The sequence below is a fragment of the Chionomys nivalis genome, chromosome 5 (genome assembly GCF_950005125.1).
Source record: "Chionomys nivalis chromosome 5, mChiNiv1.1, whole genome shotgun sequence".
NCBI lineage: Eukaryota > Metazoa > Chordata > Mammalia > Rodentia > Cricetidae > Chionomys > Chionomys nivalis.
In genome coordinates this window covers 14,682,849-14,702,680 of record NC_080090.1, presented here as the reverse complement: position 1 = coordinate 14,702,680, position 19,832 = coordinate 14,682,849, and the positions used below count along the sequence as shown (strand labels likewise).

Sequence of the window (19,832 nt, the reverse complement as noted above, 5' to 3'; positions counted from 1 at the left end):
GACAGACTGTCTCAAACAACAAGGTGTAAGGCACCTGGGGAGGATACCCAAGGTTGTCCTCTGACCTCCACATGTGTACCTGCACACACACACACACACACACACACACACACACACACTGACACATAGAGAGGGGACACAGGCAACTTGGATTTATAGTATTTCTTATGAAACTCATTGGGAGTCATAGTTTTCTTGCACATTTTATGTGAAATAACTACCACTGAAGATGCTAAACAGCCTTAGGATGCACACTGCCAATGAAGACAATAGCAACTGTTAGGAGTAGGTTTTGTTTGTCAGCACACTGCATGAATTGCTTTGCTTGTTTTTTTTGCAAATGTGTTTTATCCTTCCTCCTCTTGGGCCAGGAGAGCGAGGATGAGACAACTGTCAGTCTCAAGCTTACAGCTGGGGTTTGAACTCACTTGTAGCTCTTGAATATTTGCTGTTTTTTCTGTTGTCCAGAGGCAGTCACCTGAAGATTGTGCAGGAGAGCCCCGTGTCACTTCTAGCCAGTGGGCTTTGGGAGGATCCAGTCTCAGGTGTACTGGACATGGGGCGATGGGCGGAGTGCTGGGAGACGTTTGAGAGAACTGGAGCTGATTGTTGCTTAGGTAATACCATATCTGAGGAAAGAAAAACGGTGTTTTCATGGCTGTTCCCAGCAGCATTTGAGTCCGGTTCAGCATTTGAGTCTGGTTCAGGATCAGTTTTCTATTCCTGGAGGTGGAACTGAGGAGGACTTTTCCTTCCGAATGAATGTGTCTTTGTTTGATAGAAACTCAGTGGATGCAGCTGTATCAAAGGTGAGCTGGGGAAGCTCCCTTGCAGCATTCAGGTGATGGTAAGGAGAAGATGGCAGGAGCAGGCCATTGCTCCTGACTGCTCAGACAAAGCCAGGCTTGGAGTGGTTGACAGCGGCTTCCCCCAGTACTAGTGGACAGAGGATGGCAGATCTGTCCTCAAGCCGCGTGTGTGTGTGCGCACGCTTAGGGTTTCCACAGGTATAGAGCACAGACCTGTAAAGGCATGGCACATGGGTCTCTTTATTGCATGAAACTTCCTGGACACTGTTAAATGCAGCACCCAGGCATTCTGAAACAAGGGGATCCTTGACACTGACCCTCTTGAGTGAGTTGGGTAAATCCTGCCTGGATGGGAGCCCAGGCTTCTGTAGCTGATTGCTTTGGGGTTCCTTACTCACAAGAGGAGGTGTTTGAAGTGAACTCCAGGAACTTCTGACTCCTCTTAGAGACGAAGGAGAATAGCGGTTGCCTGCATGTGAGCAATGGCCATTTGGGACTGTAGGTGACCGGTCCTGGGGTACAGTCAGTCTGGGTGGAGTGGTGACAGCCTCTCGGAGATTCCTGCTTGAAGTTGGCTTACTCAAGCTCTGTCGTTATTCTTTTTTCGGGTGTTGGACTATTTCCCCAAAAAGCTGCCATGAATATTGGTATGCATCTTTTGTGTGAGCATGGTCCCATTTCTCCACAGTAAGGGCCCTGAAGAGCACTGGTGTCTGTGTGTGGTATTTACTTAGGTTTGGTTTTTAAAAATTGTTTCATATTTTTTTGGCTTACTTATTTGATTTCAAGAAACTTCCAGACTGCCTTCCAGAAGGGCCGTCTCATTTTACGCTCTCTCAACACTGTGGGTGATGATGTTTCTCCACATCCTGGCCAGCATTTGGCATTGTTACTCTTTTAAATACTAGCCACTCTGACAGGCACCCTTTTGTTTGTAAATATTTATTTGGGAGTGGTAGGAATTGAACTTAGGATCCATGCGTGCTGGGTAGTTGCTCTACCATTGAGCTACCCTTCATTGTGCTTTTTATTTGTTTACCCCAATGGCTCGTGTGATAAAATATCCTTTTATGCATGGTTTAATGTATCCTAGTAAATAATCCAGCTTTTGAAAAAATTGCACGATGAAGTCAGTGGTCGAGTGCTTTCCTCGTACATGTGAGGCCCTGGGCTTCATCTATGCACAGGAGTTCTGTAGAAACAGCAATGTGTCCAAAGTCTTGGACCCCAGTGTGAGTTCTGCCTGTTGGGGATGCCACTGAGGGTGCCTTGCTACTCTTACCATCTTCTAACTCCAAAACGGAAGACTGCTGATTGGTAGGCATGCTTGGCGGTAGCTGGGAATGTGCAGGCAGCCAGGGTGGCTGTCCAGACCCTGAATCCATCCTGTCCTACCCTGTCTCCACAGGACGCCTCCCAGGCTGACTCAGGTGTTGTATTTAAGGAAACTTGTCTGTGGATTGTTGGGCCTGAAACAAGAAACAAAGAAGATATAGAATTGTCTCCTCAAGGCCACCATTGAACTGGGCTCCCTCTGGGTCTCTCTCTGGAAAAACAAAGCTCCTCCCCCTACAGCCCCCCTCCCTCCGCGTATTCCCTCTTGAAAAAAAAAAAAAAAGCAAAGGAAAAGGAGACACAGGATCTAGAGCAGAATCTTGGTGTGTGTTCCCCAAACCATCCTGCTTCCACATGCCTTCATGTGGTATATACGGGCCTTCTTTTCTGCAGTTACCTTTGCTCTGACAGGGTGTGTCCCTTCAAAGTCCAGCTCAGTGCGGAGGAGCAGGCCCCATTATGGGCAAAGCCCATTTCTGCCGATGGTTCTTCCCTTTGGGTCTCTACAGCCTAGACCTGCTCTTTGGATTCAGTTTTGTGTTTTAATTGTGCTCAGGGGTCTAGAGGTGCTTCTCCTTTATTTTAATGTTATGAAGAAATAAATGGATTGTAATTTAGGTGTATTAATAACATCCGCTGGCGACTAAAGTAATTCTTTTTGAAAGCAGCTGTGAGTTTCTGGGCTGTCACCTTATTCTTAGGGTTCTGTCAGCCTGAGCACCATCTAGAGGGCTTGCCTCCGTCGGGAATCAGGGGAGATGCTGTTGTGCCTGTGTGTGTGTGTGTGTGTGTGTGTGATGTGTGTACACACTTAAGAATGTGTTTGTCTTTTTTTTGTGTGGCAAGTGATATAATGGTCTTTGAGTGTGTTAAATAAAGCAAGCACCCTTAGACCAGATTCCGATGAGTCCTGAGAGATGAGAAAGCGTGCTGTTTGTTCCTTAGTATAGGATGTGAAAACCCTCCCTCGGTGACTTTATGTTCAGTTGTTTGTCCCAAAGAAAGGATCGTGTTCTTCGTGAGCTTAAGGGTTTTCAGAAAATGAGCAGAGGGTTCCCATAGGTATTCTTAGAGCCTCAGCAGGAGACTTTCAGGAGGACAGATGCCTGCTGACCATCCATGCACCCACAAAGGTCCACGAGAATGGCCCAGCACGCTTTGGTGGTCCGGGGGTTGGGTCCAGGTCTAGATGTGTAAATGAAACAGGTGATGATCTGGTCCTGAGTATTTTTCTGATTTGATACATTTGGAGAAGCTGGGGCTGGTTTGAAGTTGTCCATGAGATTTTTTTCTTTTCTTTTTTTTTATTAATTAATTAATTAATTTAATTATTAAAGATTTCTGCCTCTTCCCCGCCACCACCTCCCATCCCCCCCCCCGAATCAAGTCTTCCTCCCTCCTCAGCCCAAAGAGCAAGCAGGTTTCCCTGCCCTGTGGGAGGTCCAAGGACCACCCACCTCCATCCAGGTCTAGTAAGGTGAGCATCCAAACTACCTAGGCTCCCACAAAGCCATTATGTACAATAGGATCAAGAACCCATTGCCATTGTTCTTCAGTTCTCAGTAGTCCTCATTGTCCGTTATGTTCAGCGATACCGGTTTTGTCCCATGCTTTTTCAGACCCCGGGCAGCTGGCCTTGGTGAGTTCCCGATAGAACATCCCCATTGCCTCAGTGTGTGGGTGCACCCCTCGCGGTCCTGAGTTCCTTGCTCGTGCTCTCTCTCCTTCTGCTCCTCCTTTGGATCGTGAGACTTCAGACCAGTGCTCCAATGTTGGTCTCTGTCTCTGTCTTCTTTCATCGCCTGATGAAGGTTAATATTCAGGAGGATGCTTATATATTTTTCTTTGGGTTCACCTTCTTATTTAGCTTCTCTAGAATCACGAATTATAATCTCAATGTCCTTTATTTATGGCTAGAAACCAAATATGAGTGAGTACATCCCATGTTCCTCTTTTTGGGTCTGGCTTAACTCACTCAGGATAGTGTTTTCAATTTCCGTCCATTTGTATGCAAAATTCAGGAAGTCATTGTTTTTTGCTGCTGAGTAGTACTCTAATATGTATATATTCCATACTTTCTTCATCCATTCTTCCATTGAAGGGCATCTAGGTTGTTTCCAGGTTCTGGCTATTACAAACAATGCTGCTATGAACATAGTTGAGCATATACTTTTGTTGTATGTTAGGGCATCTCTTGGGTATATTCCCAATAGTGGTATTGCTGGGTCGAGAGGTAGGTTGAACCCGACTTTCCTGAGAAACCGCCACACTGCTTTCCAAAGTGGTTGCACAAGTTTGCATTCCCACCAGCAATGGATGAGTGTGCCCCTTTCTCCACAACCTCTCCAACAGAGGCTATCATTGGTGTTTTTGATTTTAGCCATTCTGACAGGTGTAAGATGGTATCTTAATGTTGTCTTGATTTGCATTTCCCTGATTGCTAAGGAAGTTGAGCACGATCTTAAGTGTCTTTTGGCCATTTGAACTTCTTCTGTTTAGCTCAGTGCCCCATTTTATAATTGGATTGATTAACCTTTTACGGTCTAATTTCTTGAGTTCTTTATATATTTTGGATATCAGACCTTTGTCAGTTGCGGGGTTGGTGAAGATCTTCTCCCAGTCAGAGATTTTTTTCTTTAATTAAAAATCTCTCTTGGTTTATTTGTCATTCAGATTAAAAGTCGATATTTGTGCTCTTTTAATCCTAAAACTGCAGCACTTATCTGCAAGCACTCTGACTCAAATCCCTTCTTCTAGATGGCCTTGGTATTTGCAGAACTTGAATTCTTCTAGATGGGTGAGTGTGTTTATCTTCTGCTGTCCCCAGGGATCCAACCCAGGGTCCCATGCATGCCAGGCAAGCTCTCTACCAACTGAGCTACAGAACCTGCCCCGTCTTCTGGGTCTTAAAATGTTCTGGTTTGGGGTTTCAGTGCTCTGGTTTGTACTAGTAAGAAATGTATCAAAAGCAGCAGAGATTGTGTTAACTGCTCTCTCTCTCTCTCTCTCTCTCTCTCTCTTCTGACATGGTTTTATCTACTCGTTACAATGAGCTAGCACTCAGAAGGTGGTGAAGTAGTTGAAATAACACTTGATCTGCACAAGCACAGACCTAATGCATACCGGGAGTTAGGGCTAGGTCCACTGGAATGTGCGTGTTGGTGGCAGAGGACACATTACAGTACTTGACACCTATTATGTATCTATCACGTGGCAAGTGGTACATGAGAAGTTAAGTGGCGTGTCTGAAATTACACTGATATAAGAGTCAGGACATGACCTCAAACACTCCTATTCTAGAATCTAGTTTCTCAACCTTGGCACTATCGGCGTTTGGGACCAGCTAATTTGCTGTTGTTGTGGGAGACGCTGTAGGATATTTGGCAACATTCTTGGCAGAGAATGTTTTGTCAACCCAAAAGGCCCCTAAAGCTGGATGCCATGGCACTCGCCTGCCTTTCAAGCAACTCAAGAGGCTGAAGCAGGAGGACCGTTTGTGTCCGCAAGTTCAGCATGTGTGGCGAGGTGAGACCTTGTCTCTACAGTCAAAGACTCAGGTATTTCTAGGTATCTCTGAAGGGATAGTGGCCCTCATCAAGAGACGCGATTGCAGAGCTTCCTCGTATAACCATTACTTTGTCCAGTTTCCCCCAGAGAAGGGAGCAGCCTTCCCATAAGTGTGTTTGTAGAGATGTGGCAAGATTTCAGTTGGAAATGGGGGACAGATCCCAACCCTATCTAAGGCCGTGAGAAGGAGAAATACTCTCCAGCATAGTGCTGATTGATTTGAATTTTGAAAGCATTAACCTGGCTGTAGACAAGGGGGTGGGGTGTGCAGACAAGGACTCACACGCAGGGAAATAGCACAAACATGAGAAAACAAGGCAGGCTTGTGGGGGTGATGGGGAGTTTGCTCTGGACTCTTCTTTACCCCTTTGTTGTTGCTTTCTTGTTTTCTTCTCCCGGCAATGTGATTCCTATTTAAGATCAAGGTGAGCTAACTACGTTGCAGTAACAACGACTCCCCATTCAGCTGCTGGAAGCAGCAAAGCTTCCTTCCTTGCTGGTGCTACAGACACGACCCGTGTGTAGGCTCTGCTACCTCTTGTCCTTGCATAGGCTTGGGTTCACGATGTGGATCGCTGTGGCAAAGGAATGAGCATGGTCTGTCACCCACTGAGGTGTGAAGCTGCAGCCCAGGGATGTGACCCGCCACTTCCGCTCACATTCAGCTACTCAAGCATGTCTCGTGTCGTCCTCCCGCGGAGGAGCCAGGGAATAGAGCCCCACTCTGTGCCCAGAAGAACTGGAAATATTTGAGAATTTAGGTGAATGCCTAGAACTTTGGAGGTGAATGCTTGTTTGTTTGGTTTGGTTTTGTAAGTCCAGCCTATAGGTGGTCAATTAGTTGGTGAGGTAGGTCATTGTTCAGGATGTTAGAAGTCAACTAAACACCAGAGTACACCCTTTGACTATTCATGTGGTAGGAAGAGCAGTTTGAAAGCCAGATCCCGGGGTCAAGGGAATGACACCCCCTTAACGTGTGGCTTTACGGTGATGTGTCTCAGAAGACACACCCAGCAGTCACTGAGATGAGTCCAGGAAACACAGGCACAGTCCTCTCTCCTCACTAAAAGCTCCTTCAGGCCACAACTTTGCCCCAAGCCCTGGGGTGAGGAGATAGGAAACTGGCTGCCGCGGATCTAAAATGGGATGGTACCGGAAACCTATGACCAGGGCAAAGTCCTTGTCACGCCTGACAGAGGGGCATGGAGGTCTTAGAAAAACAGATAAAAATAGCCACTGATTGCCACTTCCCTGCCCCAAGTGTTTTCTCCAAACCTGATTCCACTGTTTCTGACCTGTGGAGTGGGCACGAAATGTGGGGTTGGGGTGGGCACTGGCGCCCACTAACCAGACAAAAGTAGTCAGTCTGGAGATTGGGGCAGGGACAGGACTGAGGTGGGGAGATGGCTCTAAAGAGCTAACTGGGTCCAGGATTGCTCACCTCTGTGTCTTATGGGAGCCTCTGTGTATGAGCTGCTATATATGTGCACGTATGTGCACATGCAGCTTATAAATATGTATGACACATATGAATATATATCTATATATACATATGTGGTATATGTTCATGTGTGTATGTATGGGTGTGCATATATATATGAATGTGGGTATGTTTATATGTACACATGTGTGTCTATATTTATAGTATGTACCATTTGTATGTGTCTATGTGAGGGTATGTATATATGTGTGTGTATATATATACATGTATATGTAATTATATATGGTGTATATTTTGTATGTCTGTTATAGATAACTTTTTCATTGGGTATGGCATGATGAACATGCAGTTTATAATATATGCAGCACATATGAATATATGTAGATATGAGCAGAGAGGTGGTGAACCTGCAGAGATCTTGGTCTGTGACCTGTGAACAAATGGTATTGATAATGGGACTGTTAACATTCCCTAGTAATAATAGGGGAGAGAGAGCCGCTAGACTCATGGGGGACTTTAGTTCTCCCTCCCTCCTGCCTTGCTACCTCACGTGGTCTTGGGAGGTGCTACAGCATAGAGGAGGCGTGAGATGAACTGGAGATGAAGACAGCCTTGGTGAAGTTGTCACCTCCCTGTGCTGAAATCGGACTTCTCTGAGAGGTGGGAACTTGAGTCACCCACTCTCCTGTAAGTAACCCCTCAACCATGCCCCTGAAAAGTAGCCTTATAGACTCATTAGTTCACAGCAGGTTAGATGGCATCATTGCTCTGGTCCATTGCTGGTTCCCTGTCTGGGGTAAATGCACCCTTGCTCACCTTCAGCCCGGGAGATGCCCCACAGCGGCATGGCAGTGTATGCATATGTTATGGCAGCTGCGTGTATCGTACATATGTGTGTGTGCTGCTTTGTATATGTGTGTGTGCCTGTGCTTGTGTATATATGTCTGTGTGTGTGTATGTGTGTGTGGACAGTTAGCTTTGTGCTCGTGTGTGGTGTGTTCACTTATGCACCCAAGGGAGGGTGTGATGGGTGCTGGGCCAGATGAGCATCACTGTCCTGAGTGGCAGCTGCCTGACTTGGGTCACCTGCAACTTCCTCTTCCTCGGGCAGATGCTCCTGGGCACTCGGTGATGGCTCTGGCACACTAATATTTCCAGACTCTCACCCAGATCGCTCTTTTCTCACCAGAGGCTTCCATGAACAGGCTCTCCTGAGCAGGTACTCATGGCCTGGTCACTCCAGGACTGGCAGGAGCCCCAAGAGTTCAGAGCCCAGAACAGTCAGGTGGGCTTGAGTAAGGCCCAGTCTGAGGAGTGTCGGGCCAGGCAGCTCCCCTCCTCCCAGTGGGTGCTCCCTGCCCCATGACCACCATGCTTTCCGCACTTTGGTTTTCTCGATGTGAGATGAGCATACTGCATGCAGCTCTGCAGACCATGTTTGCAAATGTGCATACTGCATCAGCTCTGCAGACGGTGTTTGCAAATGTCTGGGCTCTGGAGATTACAGCATAGGAAGCCTGGCAGGAAGACACATGCAGCCTGGGCTTTCTTTGCCTTTTTCAGTTGCCTGCCTTGAGGGAGTGGTTGCTCACACCTGCTCCCCTTTCACTCTGCTTCGGATTAAGGCAAAGAAGGCAAGAGCAAGAAGGCTGTGGGCCTGGTGGGGCCTGGAAGCCCTGGAAAAGGCTCTAAGCTGCTGGGGGCTGGGGCAGCAGGCTTTGAGAAAGAGTTGTCTTTTGAACAGGCCCTACTGTGATGGGAGGGAGCTGGTTCAGCCTGTGGCCCATGCCCTGAGGTTTCCGGAAGACACAGGTGCTATATATAAAACCACAGAGTTACCTCTGCCTTGCGAAGTTTCCATTTCCACCCTCTGGGTTACTGCACAGTGCTGGGGAGGAGGCTTCCTGAGTCTCCCCTGGAGCTTAGGGGCCAGACCAGGGATGCATTCTGTGAGCAGAAAACCTTTCCCCAAGGAGACCCCTGAGGAGCAGACTGGAGAAGAGGGAGAACACGGGGGTGCAAGAAAATTACACCTCTCTCCCCTCACACAGCTCACGCCTGGAGCCGTGGACCTCTGAGGAGGGCGTGGGCAGCACTCCTAAAGAATTCTTCCCAGCCTTTGGCATCTCCGTGACAAAATGATGGGAGGGCCGGATGGGTAGGTTAAAAGTTAAGCTTCTTTTACCTCAAGTTTTCTTGGGTGGTTTTGCCAAAGGGAGCTTGACTGACATTTTGGGTAGGATAGGTCTTACACTTTCAAATCATTTGCTGCCCCCCTCTCTCTCTCTTCTCTCTTTTGCACGCCCCCCCCCCCATATACACACACTGCATACACACACGCACGCACGCATGCACGCGCCAGGTCTGGGCACTGGTTAATATCCATTGCCAGGAATTATCTCCTTTTGGTAAAACCTCAAGCAGACAGAAGCCAGAGTGGAAGGACCTGGGGAAGGAAATGGGTACAGGGCGGACATGGAAATGTCTTGTGCAGGCATCGGGCAGGGTGTTGGCCTAATGTCTTGAAGTGATAAAGCTGTAATTTAATACTCAATGAATTGGAGAATCTTCATGTTTGTTTGTTTGTTTTTCTGTTCTTTCCTCATCTTAACAAGCATTATTCCCTCTGGCATGGCCCTCCTGGCTGTGTGGTGATGGAGTTGTCCAGGCCCTGTGCTCTCTCTCAGGAGCTTCATGCTCTCGGGAGCTTCGTCACCCTTGGGGCTGAGTACGCTGTGTTTGGAGACTTCTTACTAATTGGTCTTTAAGTTTGTGCTTCATCAATGAAGCATGAGCCCCCTCGGTGGGAAACCTGTCTTCCCTCTTGCTTCCGCTGGTAATTGCTGGCACCTTGAACTCAAAAGGGGCCCAGACAAGGGGTCAAGGAGGGACAGGGCTGGTGCCCTTGATATACCAAAGCAGGTTTTAGCTGGCAGAGACACAAAGAAGGCTGCTCGGTAGAGTCCAGCGTTCAGCTTGCTCCCGATTCAGATAGCAGGCTCATCTGGGTGTGAAGTACGATGACTTTGGATACCCCTTCTCCACTGGTGAGCTAATGGGTAGCGAAGACCTGTGCCTGGCTGGCGCTTGGTGGGAAAGGACTTGTACGGAGACTTTGAGTCAAGGGGCTTTCTCTGCTTGCGGTGCGGTGAGGATCTGCACTGTTGGAGACCACCTGAGGATGAGGATAGTGGTGAATGGCAAATAAGAAACCGTACATTGCGGGGTGGGGTAGAGACTGAGAGAGATGTTTTGGAACATCTCATAGCACTTTCCCCTGCTTCCTAGTCAGGAGGTACTTTCTCTTTGCGCTGGGCCCTGAAAATTATATAGACACCCCAGCTTGACTCCTTCTGGCCCGTAATTTCTGTCTAGTCTCCCCTCCTGCTTCTAGAAAAAAAAATATTGCTGAGATCAAGGACACTCCATTTCTTGTCTCTTTTCTGTCCTTCTGAAGGTCCCTGTGACCAGTTCCACCCCAAACTTTAGAAGTTATCCAGTCCGAGGAGAGGAGACAGATTCATCTGTCACTGGGCTGTGAGTCAATTTTGTGGCTTGTCGGTCATGAATCTCCCTGCCAGGGAATTATTTCTTTGCAAACACTTACTACGTCCCCAGTTCTGGGCTAGCGTTTGGCTCTGGGCAGGACCAATTAGAGATACAAGACAGGAACCATAAAGCAGAGTTCCAGGAAATGAGGTTCCAAGCTCCCAGTCAGCTTTATTTAAGGGCTTGTTTGCAAGCAGAGAGACAGGGCTGCACCAGACAAGTTAAACATTGTCCCTGGCCCCAAGGGGATCATGCTGTAGGACAGGACATGGCCTGGTGCAGAAAGACCTGAGGACAACATGACCACAGATAAGGTGGGTCTGTAGACAGCTGTCACAATCATGACACTCTGTCCACTGTTGCTTTCCACTGTGGGACTGGAATCATGGGTGCTTCACACTAGACACTCAGGCTGGGGGGTTACAGTGCATCCTGTTCATTGCAAGCTCTCATGGAAGGAGCATAGCTGTCAGGAGCCACTGTGCCCTTCCCCCAACCCTCCCACCTCATAGTTTCCAGTCCTCTCAGGACCATGGTAATGCCTGCCCTACCCATACATTTTAAGCCCTGCCACTTTTTTGTTTGTTACTATAAAATTTGAATCAGACATTCCCAGACCGATGAGATATCCCAAGAGGCTAGACAGACACTGGCTGTCCTCCTACGGTCAGGCTAGGCACACCCGGAATGACCCAGACAGTTACTGGACCAGGGAGACCATCTCTGTGTCTGATGTGTGGCAGAGGTCTTTGGTGGAGGAAGTGTCCTGTATGGGACATACCTACTTTTCGTCAGCTGTCTGAAATTCAAACAGAGCCAGACAACCTGTGCTGTCTCGGCAGCTGTTGTGAAATGAGTGAATCCAGAAAGGACAGAGCTGGTGGCTCAGAGGGTTCTGAAGGACCCTGGGAAAGGGTCAGATATGGGGACTCAGTTACTGTGGCTGCTAACTGCTAGCTGTAGTCTGGTGGTGCACCCTGACCTGGGCACAGCTCCTGGGATGGATGTGCCAGGGCCTTTTCTTCCTCTCCTACCCTTGGCTTGCCCCAAGAAGGGACAAAGTGAGGGTCCTGTCACAACCTTGACCTAGGGCTGAATAGGCCCACCAGGCCTTCATCAGAAAGCTGTTCCTGTTTCCCGATTGACTAGTGGCAAATTGCAACTCTCTTGGCTCAAACAATAAGAAAATGTCTCCTCTCATCTTAGTTATTCCCGACACAGGTAGCTCCAGTATCAGCTAATTTATTAGCAAAGTTCATTGTTCAGCCCTGTATCCTTTCCAACTCTTTCTTGTACCCGCGGTGTGTTGTCTTCTGTCCGTCGGTGGTCATAGGGTGATTGCTGCAGGTCTTGATGTCTGACTGGGGACTTGACAGCCTCCCACCCAGGAAGAAGAAAGGGTGGCTCACCCTGCTGATGGCTAAGCCCAGGATGTCGTTATCTGGAACTCCCAGCAGAGAGCTCCTGTGTGTGCCTTTGAGCTGAACATGTCACATGCTTGTGTGCAAAGTCAGCTTATGTTACAGTAATGACCTATAACAGTCAATGCTTATTGCTAGAGCATTTCTCGGGTGCTGAGTGTTTAGGGGGAGATGCACACACGCGAACGACACCAGGCCCTTCCACCACTTCCCGCCTCGTTCTACAAAGACTTCAAGGTTGTTGTTTTCAAATTCAAAACTCAACATCACAGAGAACCACGTCTAAAATAACAATTTAACTCATTCTAATCATACTTGGGCCTATGATAAATTGCCTAATTTTGTTTTGTACAATTGCAATCTGATTTTAGCATTTTTTGGACTTCTTTCTCTTTTCCTTATTTTGGGCTTTTGAAATGTGGGGGTCTCATGATATAGCCCTGTCTGGCCTGGAACTCACTACATAGAGCAAGCTGGATTCAAACATATGGTGATCCTCCTGTCTCTGCCTTCTCAATGTTAGGATTACACGCCTCACCACAGGGAAACTTACCTCTTACTCCATCATTTTAATACCGTTTCACACTTTCCTCTTCACATCTTGGCATAGGCCATCTGTTTGCCATTTTAAATGAATGTACTATAGCAGTCATGGCTAACTCTGGTCAAGTTCTTAGGTGACAGGTGCGGTTTTAAATGTCTTCCACAGACGGTCTCATTTCACTGTCTTGGCAACCCATTTCCATGAGAGGAACCGCGCATCCCTCATGTTTGGCAAACTGCAATGAGCATATGCTGATGAACCACAAGCTGATGTCTGGGTGTGTGTACGTTGTGCATGTGTGTGCACGTATGTAGGCATGCACCGGCCGTGGTGCCCATGGGAGGTCACAGGACAACTTTGGGGAGCTGCTTCTCATCTTCTGGTTGTTTCTGTTGCTAAGCTGGCTATCAGGCTAGCTAACGCATGGGCTTCTGGGTGATTTTCTTGTCCATGACTCCCGCCTGTCATGCTGCAGAAGTGCAATCGCAGACGTAGGAGTGGAATTACAGATGCAAGCTACTGCAGTCAGGCTTTTTGTGTGCGTTCTGGGCATCTCTAGATGTCATGCCCATGTAGACAGTGCTTTTACCCAGTAAGCCATCTCCCTGACAACATCTTTTTTTCCTAGGGATAGTTGCCATTCATGGTGACAGTGGTCACCATAGATGTAGGAGCATATTCCTAAAATGTGTCCTTTTCCCTCTCGCTTTCGTTTACTTCCATGGGCAATGTTTTCCTGGGGATAGCATGGGGTCAAAGGTCAAGAGAAAGTATAGCTTTCCCCAAGCTACTCTCTGGAAAAGCTGCAAGGCCTAAACATTGCCTTTTCCCATTGCAAGTTTTTGCTGTTTTTTTTGAGACAGTCTCCTTGTGCCTCAGCCTCCTCGAATGCTGGAATTACAGATACTTTCCTTTGCATTTGATTCTGCCAGGTTTTTTTTTTTTAGGTGTTTTATTTTTAATTATGTGTATTAGGGAGAGGGATGTGCACATGGGTACAGGTGACCTGTGAGGTCAGAGGGCAATGGAGTCCCTGGACCGGAAATTACAACAATTTATAAGCTGCCTGCCGTGGGTGCTGCAAACCAAATTCTCATCTTCTACAAGAGCAATCCACACTCCTAACCACTGAACCGTCTCCCCGGCCCCTCTGCCACTGAGTTTTACTTGAAGTTTGAATTATCTGCTTGTTTCATATATTTTTAAATCTCAGTCCTTTCATTTTCAAGAGGGGTCCTGTGTCTTCTTGTCCTGGTGACCTTTAGTTATCCACATGCATGTGTTGTTTATGACTGGGAGCAGCCACTGACCACAGTTCTGTGGATTTAGGCCCAGTTTTGTGCATGTGTGCCCTACACTTTCATTGTGTCAGTGACAAATGTTTTTTACCCCATGACAGTATCTGAAAATTGCACTTTATTTTGCAACAGAGCTTTTATTCTGAATTAGACTAATAGACTCTTTAATGCATTCATACAGACACACACACACACACACACACACACCACACACTTTCTCTCTCTTTGGAAATTGTTCTTAATTAGCCTGAAAATGGAGACCATCTTAGGCAATGGTTTTTTACTGATTTTTTTTTCATATGTAAGCTGCTTTTGCTATGGGTCTGTGGAGCCTGGAAGTGCACTGGGGAGACCAGGCTTTGGGTATCCTTTTTGAGCCCTCTGTGACAGTTTAGCTGAGGGCCGGTGCCTAGGAGTGTGAGTTGGCTGCTGGTGACCGTATCAGGCCACCCTAGTCCTCTGGCCGTGTGTCCACCTCAGCAGCAGGGTGGCAACTGACACGCCCAGGCCCAGAAAGCCAGACAGTGGCGTCTGGAGAACAGAATCCTTGTCATTTGAAATGGAAAAGGTCTGTTGGCTTGTGTGGCATCTTCCTCCCATGGGCCCCAACCAGCTTTAAAAGGTGACATATAATTTGCCCTGTTACCCAAAGCACTCAATTTACTTTTCTGGGCCTTACCCATGAATTCAAGAGCTGGTCCAGCTCGGAGAGTTCAACGTGTGTCTAGCACCATTCTGAGATGTCGATGAAGGTCAGACACTTTCTTTTGGAGAAAGGCACTCTTCACAGGCCGTTCTGCCTCCCAGGGTGCCTACAACTAAAGATTGTCTCCATGCTAGCCTGTGGGCTTGGAACCCAAAGAATTCTTGGTCTGTGACAACCCTTCAGACTTTCTAAAAGGTTTCTTGTCAGAGAACCGAGGGATGCACATGGGTAAAAGGGCATCTCCTGTACTGAACTAGGAGGGACCCACTGGCCAGCCCAACACATTTAACTGTGTTTTAATCTATTGTTTTCTTGATTATTTTTATTACTATTTTGTCATATGTGTCGTGTTCAATTTTGTGATACTGTGCTCTTTTGGTTCAAGTTACTCCTTTAAAATTTTGTTCTGCTTTTTGACGGAAGCCCTGAAGTCCGCTAGTTTTGTGGGAAGGGAATGGAGCTGGTAAGCTCTCTTGCCTTCGCTGCACGGGAGGGAAAAGGCATCTCTCACCTGCTTTTGGAAGAGTCAGAGACAAGTTCTGCCAGATTAACTCTTAGCCTTCTCTTCAAAGCCCCTTAGCAGCTTGGAATAGAGGGAACAGGCTGGTTGAGCTGGTGTTTGGGTGAGCATAAAGGTGCTTGGGAGTTGGAGGGCAGCAGAAAAATTGCTCCATCATTGCCCTCCCACCACTCTGGGCTTGCTGTGTAAGACACTTCGGTGCTCCGGTACTTGGAGATGTCATCCCTCAAGTGACCTGTCTGGCAGGTGACAGTGGGGTGTCCTCATGGGTGACTCCAGTGACAGAGATCTGCTCTCAGGAATGGGGAGGAAACCCCCCAGCATTCCCACCTGGAACAGTAAACCGGCATCACAAACAGGAATCTTTCTCTTGGGGATCTGATGGGATGTGTGCCTGGAAGTGTACACTGGTGTTTTGCATATTTGGGGTTGACCCAGGAAGTTGGTAGGGTGTGGGGCAAAGAGAATCAGAACCTTTGGCTCAACTTTTGTGTTTCTGGACTCTTTTCCCTCCCTCTGGCCACCAGAAAGTTTCTGGAAAATGTGAGTTTTGTGATAAGGGAATTTGCTCCTAAATGTTTACAGAGTTCTAGGATGTGTTGGCCATATCAGAGCGTAGCCTCAAGGATGAAGTCATTCAGCTACTAACCTTGGATTTTTCTTAGATTCTCTGGTTGACCATGGTTAGCAAATGTTGCCCTTATTTGCCACCTTTCTGGAAATTCATCTCCAAACATTTAACATCTTGGCCAAGCAAGAGCAGCAGCGTGACCGTGTTTTAATTACTGAAGTACCCGTGTAGTAACTCTCAAAATCTGAGTTTGGGGAGAAGTTTGTTCCATAGTGGGGTAAAAAGCCTTTAAGAAAGGTCATTCCAGTTCAGGATTTCAGATGAACCTGAAGCCGGGTGATTTTTACAGGCTTTCTCTTATAAATGGCTTAGTCTACTGGGTACAGTGGCGTGGAGTACCCATCACTTAGTGTGTGAGTAGTTGGTGATCTCGGAAAAGGCCTGGCTGTCAGCCTGCCAACATGAGGTGCTGCTTAGTCTCCAGCCTCATAAACCTCACTCCCCTGTCGTTTTTATCTCCAGGGCTTTTGTCACATCAGTTTGCTCATTGCTGCCTGTCCAGCTTTTCATTGTGATCCAGGAAAAGGCGGGCAATTCTCGTCCAGTCTTGTTCATCTTCACCAGCAGTGTTTGCATTACAGCATAGACAAGAAGCAATCGATAACCAGTTAGATTGGCAGTGGCTAGCCCGGATTATATAATGTTCTAAAAAGATAAGTCACGTTAGTACTTTCGTAGTCATGTAAAATGACATTGGAGACCTAATTGAATAAGTTAATAATTTGTAATGGGATTTTTATGGCAGGCTAAACATTCTGAAGTACTTGTACTGTGAACATTTATTACTAATTAGTATAGGGGCTCTATTTTTATGCTGAGAAGGAACACTGATTTTAGTTTAAGACTGAGTTATTGAATTTTCAAGATACAACCAATCAATACTTAAACACAGGCCCTCTGAAATCTGGGGAAGTAAAAGTTCCAGGGCTAAGGTAAGGCATTGGATGCAGAACCCATGACTTTTGCAGGCTGCCAATGGTGTTGGGCATTGTAGCACCCCAAGAAAAGAAGATTTTAAAAATCAGCAGCCCTGGCCCCAAAGGTTGTTGCATCTGGGCTTTTGAAAAGCATACAGAAGATGTCTTTGAGAATCAAAGTGTCCCTTGCAATTCTCCTAAAAGCCCTATGGTGATGCACATCTATAATCCATCCCAGCCCCTGGGGAAAAGCAAGAGGCTTGCTAATTTGAGACTAGCCTGGGCTACACAATGGAACTATGCTGTTTCATAAAATTCAAGGAATGGGTGTAACTCAGTGATAGAACACTTGCCTAATATGCATAAGGCCCCTTGCTTCAGTCCCCTGCCCCTCAAAACCAATACAAAGTATTGTGCCTACTCTATAAACAGGGACCTCCAAACATAAGCACAGCCGTTCTCCAACACCAGCGGAAGTGGCAGCGATGGGACAGTTGGCTTTGCTCTGTTCCTCCTATAGAGAGAGCAGGCACCCAGAGTGCCTTGGAGCAGGTCAGGCCCCTGTCGCCTAGGTAACGGGACGTCTCCGTGTCACGTGACAGCTTCCTACTGCTGCGCATGCGAAGCAATGGCACCCTTCCCCTCCCCTCGACTCGGGTTGGCCTGCTTGCGGCTTCAGTGCTGACTGATGGCATCTGCAGCGCCAACCCTGGACGAGGGTGTCTCAGGCTTGATTCCTTTGATCTGAGAGCTCTGCAGCTCAAACCTGCCTGGGCTAGGGTGGAAGGACCACGGATCTATCGGTTAATGTACGGATGCCTGTAAATATGAAGAGAGAAATGTAGGCTGGTCTCGAAGGCCCAAGTGCAGAGCGCCTTTGTTTTTGCAAAGCTCAGCACTTCACCGCAGGATGCTGGCACTCCGCCCTTCTCGTGCGTGGGCGCCAGGACTAGGAGTGCAGTCAGATTTTCTAGCAACATCTCTACTGTTTTTTTTTTTCGTTCACCCACTCAGACATTCCCCGTTTTCCGTCGTAATCACTTTCTCTCACTTAAACATACACACTTAGCCTTTGGCAAGTGAAGTGGAATCTCCAGTGCCCTAGACCTCAGTGTTTAAGCTACTGAAACACAGGACACATTTTACTGTTACAGAATAAATCACCCCCTGCAGCTATACCAGCTCCAAGTTTCCCCTCACATAGGACCTGTATAAATTATCTACTACAGAGAAGAATGTATAATTAGGAAGGAATAAAATTCGAATTTCTAGTTCCTTGAGGTTGGGGGCAAGAAACAGAGGAAAGTACCAGAAATGGTGGGGGCATGGCAGAAAAACTACTCATGAGACAGTAGCCTCAGTTGGGGGGCATGCTTTAAACTGTTTTTGTCTTGGCACACACCCATCAGGTTTTCTAGTTCTAACTAGTCTAGTGGGGGCGGGCACACGGGAATGGGCCCTTGTAACCACCTGCCCAATGCTTTCAGTGGTTCCTGGAGCTGAATGATTGGCTTATGTGATTACGCGAGCGAGTGACGGAATAAAGTGTAGGCGTTTACTATGCCAGTTTGTCCAACCCCAGTCCTCTCTGAAGACACAGTGCCGGTACTTTATGACAGCCGTGATGAGGTTCCATGAGGAATGTGGACAGCCCTTGGAAAGGAGCTTTCTGTATCTCACAGCCAGGCAGCAGGATGCTTTTTCTTGAGAAGGGCGGTTGCCCTGCTCCACATGGAACAAACGTTGCTTCTCTGTCTCTGTCCCTTTGCAGCCCACTCTCCATGTGTGTTTAGGGCTTGGAAGTAGAAGGGAGGACTGGCCCTTCTGATCAGGGAGCCATGGGTGAGCAGGAAATGGCTGTTGCTTCTGACTTATGCAGAATTAGGATTCCCTGATGTGGTGTGGAGACGGAGGTTTCCGTTGCTCCACGCACAGTCAGGGGGGTGAGTGAAGGTCCCTAAGGTGTGCTTTTTCTTTGTTCATGCCTGCTCAGTGGTGGGCTTTAGGAACACGTTTCTCATCCCTCCTTGCCTTGCTGACAGTTTGCTGAGTGCTGTGGATCTTTAGAGTGTAAGAGTTGGGGAAGTCCTTGGAGAAGGTGAGGAAAGTCAAGTTTTTAAGTAGGTCTGTTAGCAAGAAGCTTAAACACAGAGAGCCTGGCTGGTGCTCTTCTGTTGATGTGATTCGCCTTCCAGGAGGATCTGACCTTCTGTGGCAGGGAGTCCCCGTAGCTGCACAGCCCAGCTAGCTTTTGATCATGGCATCCAAAGCATTTGACGTTCCTAGGTGTGGTGTAGCGTGAGCATTCAGTGTTAGACAGCTGGGACACGGGGAGAAGTTTCATCTGCACTTAGATCCGCATGAACCGCGAGCTGTGTCGGACTGCTTGCTGTCTGGGTTCTCGTTGCAGGGGCACCTGTAGTGCCCTTACTTGAGTCTGAAGAAGGAAAGTTGCAAGTTCCAGAAGCCCACAGGCCATGGCAAGGTGCCCCATCTCTCTTGCATTATCCGTCTCTCTCATTTCGATTCTAGGCTGCTGCTCTGTCCCTTAGGAGCCCAAGCTGGTGTTCCTCAGGCAGCAACAAATGCATGGGAAGAAGGAGGCTGAGGTCACGGGCCAAGTTTCCATCCCAGCCTAGCCAATTGGGCAATAGCATTTTAGGCAAGAGGATTATCTTCTGTGAAAGTTCCTCCCAGAGGGACCCGGTAATACATGTGGCCTTGCATAGGCTGTCCAAGTCTCCAGAGACTTTCCCAGGAAGGCGGGAAAGATAATGACGAGTCACAAACATGGCGGGGCCCTACATGATGTGGATAGTTTCGCTTATTTTAAGTCTCAAAATGGCCCCATGACGTAAGTGCTTATTAACATATCTCTCTTGCTTGCAGACGAGGAGAGTGAGACACAGGGGCTAAATAACTTAAGTATCAGAGAAGACTCTGGCTTGAACAAAGGCTGCCTGGAAGCAAGCCGATCTCTTAGCTGTTCCACACGCCTCTGGTCTAGGTGATTGGGGGGTGTCAGTGTTCTCAGCAGCCTGGGGCTGGGAGAAGGGGCTGCTGCAAACACCCTCAGAAATGATCTCCGAGCCAT

At 47.7% G+C, this 19,832-nt stretch overlaps 1 protein-coding gene across 3 annotated transcripts in view; it reads left to right on the top strand.

Moving 5' to 3' along the window:
- The window catches only part of Itpkb (inositol-trisphosphate 3-kinase B), a 93,212-nt gene that overhangs the window by 16,097 nt on the left and 57,283 nt on the right, over positions 1-19,832 (top strand). The window contains exon 1 of one of the 3 annotated variants that reach the window (XM_057770039.1): positions 5,635-5,669. The exons of 1 other annotated variant lie outside the window; for it this stretch is intronic. In XM_057770039.1, coding sequence (XP_057626022.1) covers positions 5,658-5,669 — 12 coding nt within the window. In that variant the 5' untranslated portion in view covers positions 5,635-5,657. Of the gene's footprint in view, positions 1-5,634; positions 5,670-10,994; positions 11,016-19,832 lie in introns of those variants that run through there. One more of the 3 variants, XM_057770038.1, reaches the window with a different exon arrangement.